This window comes from Hyla sarda, chromosome 12 (assembly GCF_029499605.1).
Source record: "Hyla sarda isolate aHylSar1 chromosome 12, aHylSar1.hap1, whole genome shotgun sequence".
Lineage (NCBI taxonomy): Eukaryota > Metazoa > Chordata > Amphibia > Anura > Hylidae > Hyla > Hyla sarda.
The window spans coordinates 70,829,619-70,839,655 of record NC_079200.1 but is presented as its reverse complement, the minus strand read 5'-3'; the positions used below and the strand labels follow the sequence as shown (position 1 = coordinate 70,839,655).

The following is a 10,037-nucleotide window of genomic DNA, read 5'->3' as shown; positions in this document are numbered from 1 at the left end:
ATAAGTCATACACAGACTAATACCCTGAGAATCCTATGCTGGAAGGACGATGCAAATTCCCTTTGTTGTGCAATAGCAGAACACTGCTCACTCTGGACTTGGAATAGTGATCTGCATTCATGACACTGCTGTGCTGATTCATAGTGATTCAGCTGCTGGACTGTACCATTCAATGACAGAGGGGGGCATGAACAAAAACACCAATAATCTATATTTTTAAACTTTCTTTACCTCCGTAAGTTTCTTAATAATACAGACATAAATGTAAGTGTCTTTATACTGAACTTAGAAAAGTGGAAAGCTATTTGGTACACCCCCGTTAATAAGTGGTTGCTTCCAGTTAAAAAACAGGAAGGAAGCTTACATGCATGTATCGAGGGACGCTGTCAATGATCCTGAGTTGGAGAAGTGGGTACTTGGTCAAGAATATGGGTCAGGCTCGTAGGATGATGGCCGACGACAGCATCCAGGAAAACCGGAGCATTCATTCCAATAACATCTCTGAAGTCCATAACATCCCTATGAGGGTCCTGATCAGACCCATCCCATCTGTCCTAGAGGAGCCTAAGGTGCAGAGTCTGATGGAAACCATTCAGGTAACATGAACACATTCATATACATATATACGGGGCTCAAGTCCTTCAGGAACGCGTGGGAACTGAGTTCCTGCACTTTTCCCTCAGCAGGAACACTGTTCCCATTAGCAGTAGCCCTTCAGGACCAGCTGCTGAGTGTTATATTTTTTCCCCAGGACTTGACCCATATAGCTTTATATACACTATATATATATATATATATATATATATATATATATATATACATACAGTCGTGGCCATAAATGTTGGCACCCCTGAAATTTTTCAAGAAAATGAAGTATTTCACACAGAAAAGGATCGCAGTAACACATGTTTTGCTATACACATGTTTATAACCTTTGTGTGTATTGGAACTAAACCAAAAAAGGGAGGGGAAAAAAAGCAAATTAGACATAATGTCACATCAAATTCCAAAAATGGGCTGGACAAAATTATTAGCATCCTTAACTTAATATTTGGTTGCACACCCAGTTGCTTCCTATAACCATCAATAAGCTTCTTACACCTCTCAGCCGGAATTTTGGACCACTCTTCCTTTGCAAACTGCTCCAGGTCTCTCTTATTGGAAGGCACCTTTTCCCAACAGTAATTTTAAGATCTCTCCACAGATGTTCAATGGGATTTAGATCTGGACTCATTGCTGCCACTTCAGAACTCTCCAGCGCTTTGTTGCCATCCATTTCTGGGTGCTTTTTGACGTATGTTTGGGGTCTTTGTCCTGCTGGAAGACCCAAGATCTCGGACGCAAATCCAGCCTTCTGACACTGGGCTGTACAGTGCGACCCAAAATCCTCAGATTTCATGATGCCTTGCACACATTCAATGCACCCAGTGCCAGAGGCAGCAAAACATCATTGAACCTCCAACATATTTCACTGTAGGTACTGTGTTCTTTTCTTTGTAGGCCTCATTCCCTTTTCGGTAAACAGTAGAATGATGTGCTTTACCAAAAAGCTCTATCTTGGTCTCATCTGTCCACAAGACGCAAGATTTTGGCTCACTCAAGTTCATTTTGGCAAAATGTAGTCTTGCTTTTTTATGTCTCTGTGTCAGCAGTGGGGTCCTCCTGGGTCTCCTGCCATAGCATTTCATTTAATTTCAATGTCGATGGATAGTTCGCGCTGAAACTGATGCTCACTGAGCCTGCAGGACAGCCTGAATATCTTTGGAACTTGTTTGGGGCTGCTTATCCACCACCCGGACTATCCTGTGTTGACACCTTTCAACACAGGATAGTGCGTATGGTGGACTTTCTCTTCAGTCCAAGCCCAGGGAGATTAGCTACAGTGCCATATGTTGCAAACTTTTTGATAATGTTGCACACTGTCGACAAAGGCAAATCTAGATCTCTGGAGATGGACTTGTAACCTTGAGATTGTTGATATTTTTCCACAATTTTGGTTCTCATGTCCTCAGACAGTTTTCTTCTCCTCTTTATGTTGTCCATGCTTAGCGTGACACACAGACACACAATGCAAAGACTAAGTGAACTTCTCTCCTTTTTATCTGCTTTCAGGTGTGATTTTAATATTGCTCACACCTGTTACTTGCCCCAGGTGAGTTTAAAGGAGCATCACATGCTTGAAACAATCTTACTTTTCCACAATTTTGAGTGGGTGCCAATAATTTTGTCCAGACCATTTTTGGCGTTTGGTGTGACATTATGTCCAATTTGCTTTTTTTCCTCCCTTTTTTGGTTTAGTTCCAATACACACAAAGGGAATAAACATGTGTATAGCAAAACTTGTGTTACTGCAATGCTTTTCTGTGAGAAATACTTCATTTTCTTGAAAAATTTCAGGGGTGCCCACATTTACGGCCATGACTGTACACACACACATATATATATATATATATGCAGGAGAATACAGCAGCACACTGCTAGCACAAAGATACAGATTAAACATGAAATGCTATATTGCTACAATGCAAAAAATGAAAAAATTTAGGTGCTTTGCTTGCCATTTGGCCAAATAGTTTGGACCATCCCACCGCCATAAGGTGACCTCATTGGGACAGACCCTAAACTGTGAATGTGCCGCTGTGCAATCAGTTACCAGGCTTGTAAGGTCTGGAACAGCCAGCACCTTATAAGATGGGTGGGGTGCAGGAGCCAACATGGAGGTAGCCACTCCCCCATATGTATAACACAAAAAAGTATAAGTTGGCCAGCACATACTGGTACCAAACTACTACATTGACCCGGCATACAGGTGCAGGCTGCTAGGCTAAACATACAGCAACAAGAGAATACAGCAGCACACTGCTAGCACAAATATACAGATAAAACATGAAATGCTATATTGCTACAATGCAAAGGGAAAAAAGGCTCAAAAATCTTTCTAAATGACCAACTACTGTACTGTACTCAATCCATAGTGTAATTACCTATAAAACATGATAACAAGCAATATTACAGTAGAATCTCCCAGTAATATTTAATCACCCCTTATCCCTCCCCTATATTAATTCATCCCCCCTTTATACCCTGTGCCACCTTATTTACATTGATCCCCCCCTGTGCCGTTTAATTCCCCCTTTATCACCCTCTGTGTAAATTCATCACCCCCCTCTTTATGAAGTGGCACAGGGGGATAAGGCGGGAATGAAATGGCACGGGGGGTGGTAAAGAGATGGTGATGAATTTAAACAGAGGGTAATAAAGGGGTAATGAAATAGCACAGGGGGGGATGAAGAGGAAATTATGTGGCACAGGGGGTAATAAAGGGGGGGGGGGATGATTTGGCACAGGGGAAATAAAGTGGCATGAGGGGATCAGGGAAGGAGGGGGGGGGGGGAATGATGTGGCCGGCGAATGTACAGAAGAAGGAGACCACTGTTTAAACAGTGTTCTTATGCTTCTGTGCTGGGGCTTCTGCAGGGAGGTGCAGCGGGGGCCTGGGGTATTGGCTGTACATCCTGACGGCAGCACTGTGTACAAGGTAGGGCCGGCACATAAGTCTGGTTGTCCCCTATTGGGAGTGTTTTGTCCCCTAATGGGAGTGTTTTGTCCCCTATCGTCCTTTATTGGGAGTGTTTTGTCGTCTATTGGGAGTGTTTTGTGCCCTTTTGGGTGTGTCCGTTAGTGGGAGTGTCCCCTATTCGGAGGGTGCAAATACATTAAGTCTTATGGGAATCTGCTGGGGAATTAAAAACTGTCCACTATTGGAAGGTGAGAGATTAAGGGAGATTTTACTGTATACAGTGATCCCTCAACTTACAATAGCCTCAATGTACAATAGTTTCAACATACAATGGTCTTTTCTGGGCCATTGTAACTTGAAACCAGACACAACATACAATGCTACGGACAGTCAAGATCTGTGATACCTGTCAATGGCTGGAAGAACCGACCAATCAGAATGGACAGTCACTGGTAAAACACCTGTGTTACTGAAGTGCATGCACTGACTGGTGTCTGGTAGCGCCCCCTACAGTACAGGGAGGTATAACATGTTCTGTACTACTCTTTACCTGGGCCAGGGTTAGCTGCTCCTTTGGACACCAGGTGAAGGCGGCTCCATGTTACTTTTTTTTAGGACATTGCGTGTACTGTACAGGACCCTGAAGAAGCTCCTGCCCTCTACGTACACAGTGATTTACAGCTTCCAGCAGATCTGTATTACTTTGATATGGAAGAACTTGCTTTATCTGTATTAGTTATCTACTTATTTTTGTTTAATCCTCAATTTTTCCTATTTTTGGATGACATTTTGGTGGCTTCAAAACCAATTACCAGGTCTCCATAGAGTTATGGTCTCAGGATACAATGGTTTCAGCATACAATGGTCGTCCTGGAACCAATTAATATTGTAACTTGAGGGACCACTGTATATATGTGTAGGTGTCACACAATTGGAAAAAATGATGAGTCTTTTCATACACTGAATCAGTCTATTTATACAGTGCTAAAAAAAAAAAAAAAAGGAACACTGAGATAACACATCCTAGATCGAAATTAATGAACTAATCATATGAAATACTTTCGTCTTTAAATAGTTGAATGTACTGACAACAAAATCACACAAAAATTATCAATGGAAATCAAATTTATCAACCCATGGAGGTCTGGATATGGAGTTACACTCAAAATCAAAGTGGAAAACCACACTACAGGCCGATCCAACTTTTATGTAATGTCCTTAAAACAAGTCACAATGAGGCTCAGTAGTGAAAGTGGCCTCCACGTGACCATATGACCCCCCCAACAATGCCTGGGCATGGTCCTGATGAGGTGGAGGATGGTCTCCTGAGGGATGTCCTCCCAGACCTGGACTAAAGCATCCACCAACTCCTGGACTTTCTGTGAATGGAGTTGGTGGATGGAATGAGACATGATGTCCCAGATGTGCTCAATCGGATTCAGGTCTGGGGAACGGGCGGGCCAGTCCATAGCACCAATGCCTTCCTCTTGCAGGAACTGCTGACACACTCCAGCCACATGAGGTCTAGCATTGTTTTGCATTAGGAGGAACCCAGGGCCAACCGCACCAGCATATGGTCTCAGAAGGGGTCTGAGGATCTCATCTCGGTACCTAATGGCAGTTAGGCTACCTCTGGCAAGCACATGGAGGGCTGTGAAATGCCATCCCACACCATTACTGAGCCACCGCCAAACCGGTCATGCTGGAGGATGTTGCAGGCAGCAGAACGTTCTCCACGGCGTCTCCAGACTCTGTCCCGTCTCTCACATGTGCTCAGTGTGAACCTGTGAAGAGAACAGGGTGCCAGTGGCGAATCTGCCAATCTTGGTGATCTCTGGCAAATGCCAACGTCCTGCACGGTGTTGGGCTGTAAGCACAACCCCCAGCTGTGGACGTTGGGCCCTCATACCACCCTCTTGGAGTCTGTTTCTGACCGTTTGAGTGGACACATGCACATTTGTGGCCTGTTGGAGGTCATTTTGCAGGGCTCTGGCAGTGCTCCTCCTTGCACAAAGGCGGAGGTACCGGTCCTGCTGCTAGGGTGTTGCCCTCCTACGGCCTCCTGCTTCCTGAGTGGACAGTGATTTCACAGAAGTGTGATTCACTTGAAGTTACATTGTGTTGTTTAATTGTCCCCTTTACTTATTTGAGCAGTGTACATTTATGTCTTCGAAAGTTTCAATTCAACTGGCAGAGCACCCCAAGTACTTACAGCAGGTTTTGCATGACATCTATTGCCAAGACCGCATGAGGGTGCAACTTAAAGAGGCCATCCAACCATTAAAAATACTTTAAAGATCCTTCAAATGTAAAAGAAAAAAACTATAATACTTATCTTTCCACTCAATAAACAAGCAATTAAAGGCAATCTCCAATATACAGAGGTCGGGGAGAGGAGTATAATGATACCCTCATTTAGGCCATGCAACCCGCTAGACTGAGGGAAACCTTGTTTGATGTCCTGGCAATCACAAGGAGAAGCGTTCAGGATATAGGCTGCCAGCCACAACTGAGGGGTCAGGAAAGCTCTTAATACAGAGAACTCTGGGCCCCTTAGGAGAAGAGCTACCCTTTTGGGCACTTCTTGTGGTGGTGGTGGTCACAACTTCAAGTTTTCTTGGTCGTGCATTACCTTAAACAAGGTATTATTAAAGGAAATCTGTCATCAGTGTCACCTGCACTACCTGTCGGTTTAAACAGGAGGTGCATGTGACACTGATGACAACCATACTTACCTGTCCCCGCTCTCCACTCCCGTTCTCTCGCTTTTTCTTCTGCAGTATTTTCCGTTCCGTGGGCGACTTGGATCATGGGCAGAGCTTCCTGACGTCACCGCTGTTGCTTCTCTGCTGGGTCCTGCTGCTAGCAAACAGCAGCGGTGACGTCAGGTAGAACGTTCATTCTTCTGGCGGAATCCGCAGGGAAAGCCCATTGAAGTCGATGGAACTTCTTTTTCCCTGACAAAATGAGTTTGGGGTGGAACTGAGGCAGAATTTTCGTGCACAATTTTTAAAGACGAATTGGTGGTTGCAGTTAGAGATGAGCGAAGTTGCAGTGATTCAATTCGTCACAAACTTCTCGGCTCGGCAGATGCTAACTTTAGCCTGCATAAATTAGTTCAGCTTTTAGGTGCCCCGGTGGGCTGAATACTCTCTCCTAGGACTGTATCCACCTTTTCCAGCACACAGGAGCACCTGAAAGCTGAACTCATTTATGCAGGAAAAAGTCAACAACTGTCGAGAAGTTCATGATGAATCGAATCACTGTAACTTTGCTCATCTCTAGTTGCAGTATTGATCCTCCTCCAGATTCCTCTTTAAATTTCACAACAATTCCGCTCCAAGCAAAAGATAGCAGATATGCAGAATTTCCTGACCGGAACGATTCTTTGTCAATTCCTCAGTGTGAACATACTCTTACGCTCTCCGTCCTCTGTTGATGGCTGTCAGCAGTTTTGAGAGCTGAACAATGTGGACAGATTACCTTTATGGCTAGTTAGAGAGCAGACTGAGCATGGCAATGATATCATAATGGGAGGGGTGTCTGCAGCTGGTCTACATGTGCCAATACACCTCGGACTAAAGGTGTCTAAGGTGTATGGTCCTGAGAGTGGGAGAGAAAAAAAGAGAGACCGACACAGGCGCCTTGTGCGTTACCACTAAACAGTGATAACAAATTAAAACAAAGTCACAGTGAACGGGCAGGACTAGCCCCTAGGTAGTGTCCGCTCACCTTGAGCGAATAGGATATTCGCATATAACCCACACCGTGGGTGACAGAAAGGCTGGAACTGCTGCTGAGCCTGGGTCCCAGGGAAGGAAAAGATCCGATCCTGATAGAAGTGGAGGCGAAGAAGGAAATTTGACCCTTACAGAGGCGCTGCTAGTTCCAGAATAATGTAGATGCCAACCAGAGGTATTGGTAAAAAAACACCGGAGTGGTTTATTAGAGCATAAGAGGACAATGAAGTACACAGATGACGCGTTTCGGGGGAGCCACCCCCTTCCTCAGATCAGTGATCACTGATCTGAGGAAGGGGGTGGCTCCCCCGAAACGCGTCATCTGTGTACTTCATTGTCCTCTTATGCTCTAATAAACCACTCCGGTGTTTTTTACCAATACTTCTGGTTGGCATCTACATTACTCTGGAACTAGCAGCGCCTCTGTAAGGGTCAAATTTTCCTTCTTCGCCTCCACTCCTAAGGTGTATGGTGGCCTCCCGGCCCTCCAGTGTTGTCATCCATCTGTTGGATTTTCACCCCAGCCACTCTTCTGGAAGGCATAGGTTGGCACCAGAGCCGTCTGGCTGTATGGGGATGTTGGGAGAGGTAACTGTTATTGAAAATGTATGGCCACCTTTAGGTCAAAACCAAGTGCCAAATGTTGAAAAGTCCATTGACTTTTAAATGAATGCACACAGAATAAGAACATGTAATGTTGGTCTTCAATATGTCTTCTAACCTATCAGATCTGAGAAATGGAACAATGAGCTGATGTTGCAATTTATTTAACAGGCGGATGCAGACCTTGTGCCCCCCATAGACGTTCTCTGGATCAAAGGTCGGAATGGAGGGGATTACTACTATTCCTTTGGGGGATGTCATCGCTATGCAGCACACCAGAGGCTAAACAAAGAAACTATTCCAGCCAAACTCATCAAGTCTTCTGTCAGTGACCTACGCACTTACCTTGGTTCCAGCACTCCTGATCTACTGTAATATTACTATGGACATTTTCACACAAAAAAATGACTTATCTGCAGCTCGTGGAGCTCAGGGCTTTTTGTATTGAGGTTGCTCCAGTATTAGGGTTCACTGAACACCCAGAGAAGAGTACTGAAAATGAGGCACTGTCGCCGATACAAACTCTTTTCCAAATATCATATAATTCTCCAGCCAGTAGGGAGCGCTCTGTCCAACATTTCAGGGAGGCCCTATGACGACTGCACCCTCTTTTATAGATGTGTATAGTGACTCCCTACTAGGGCTGGGCGGTATACCGGTTCATACCGAATACCGACATTTTTGTGCTGCACGATATGAATTTTTCCAATACCGCAATACCGGTTTGGCCCCTCCCGCTCAGGAATGAATGTATTATCAGCCCAGCACTGCACTGTCCCCACATTGGGGAACTAATCCTATGTGACCCCGTGAGCGCTGTTCTGCCCCATCCGCAATTAATTATCAGCCCAGCGCTGTCCTCATCAGGGTACTACTCACATGTCACCCGCATGCGCTGCCCTCCTCGTCCTGTTTGTTGCGGCCCCCGGCGCTGACACTCTATACCAGTGGTCCCCTAGCTGTGGACCTCCAGATGTTGCAAAACTACAACTCCCAGTATGCTGGACAGCTGGGAGTTGTAGTTTTGCAACATCTGGAGGTCCGCAGCTTGGAGACCACTGCTCTATACTGTGCGGTATCCCTATGCCCGGGCTGCAAAAAATAAACAAAATAAACTTTGACTCACCTCCCGTTGGTCCGGTACCGGCCTCACTTGTTTCCTGGGGATGGGAACGTCGGACAGCCGTCAGCCTATCACCAGCCGCAGCGATGTTCTGCCTCGGCCGGTGATAGGCTGAGCCCACTGTCATGTAAGGACCTCTGGCCGGCTTCTTACATGACAGTGGGCTCAGCCTATCACCGACCGAGGCGGAACATCACTGCGGCCGGTGATAGGCTGACAGCTCTCCAACGTTCCCGTCCACAGCATAAGGCCGACGTAGGTACGTTAAAGTTTATTTTGTTTACCTTCTGCAGCCCGGGCATAGGGATACCGCACAGTATAGCGTGCCAGCACCGGCGGCCGCAACAAATAGGATGAGGAGGGCAACGCTTGCCGGTAACATGTGAGTATTTACCCCGATGGGGATGTGGGCTGATAATTAATATGGGGGGGGGGGGGGATACCGTTATATACCGTGGAACCGCCAAAATTTTTAAAAATACCATGATACACATTTGGTCATACCACCCAGCCCTACTGAACTCCAATGCCCTGAGAATATTTCCAGCTATGCCTTATAAAGATCAGACTGCAGAAACAATGCCAAGTACAGACTGACAAAAATATTTTTCAGTCTAAAAATATTTTGTGAATAGTTTGGCAGACATATTTATTAAAGAGAGAAGATGCTAAATGTAGGTAATTGAAAACTTTACAATGTACGAAAATGATATTTTATTAAAAATAAGCTTCCAAATATATAGCTATATTGTTGTTTTTCTATTGTTTACTTTACATTGGTTTCTGTGCGGTTGCCAGGACGGCCCATCAGGCAGGGTTAACATTGCGCTATCTACATGTGACAATACCGCTCAGTGTTTGGCATGATGCCTTCCAGTATTAGCTCTGAAAGTATACAGTGCAGAAAAACACTATCTGTATGAGGTTTCGTGCTGTTTCCACATTCATCTGAGGGTATTTTTGGGGATTTCTAGCACACTCCACATTTGTCCCATTTCAGACGCATGTAATGCAGCAGCGTTTTTGCGTCCGAATTACAAGTTGAACTGAC

General features: G+C 45.1%; 1 protein-coding gene across 1 annotated transcript; it reads left to right on the top strand.

Annotated features, from left to right (window-relative positions):
* The first annotated feature begins 344 nt into the window (after positions 1-344).
* Positions 345-9,718, top strand: SRXN1 (sulfiredoxin 1). The gene is made up of 2 exons (XM_056547752.1): positions 345-596; positions 8,035-9,718. The coding sequence occupies exons 1-2, from the start codon at positions 369-371 to the stop codon at positions 8,236-8,238; spliced, it is 432 nt and encodes a 143-aa protein (XP_056403727.1). The 5' UTR covers positions 345-368; the 3' UTR covers positions 8,239-9,718.
* Positions 9,719-10,037: the final 319 nt, after the last annotated feature.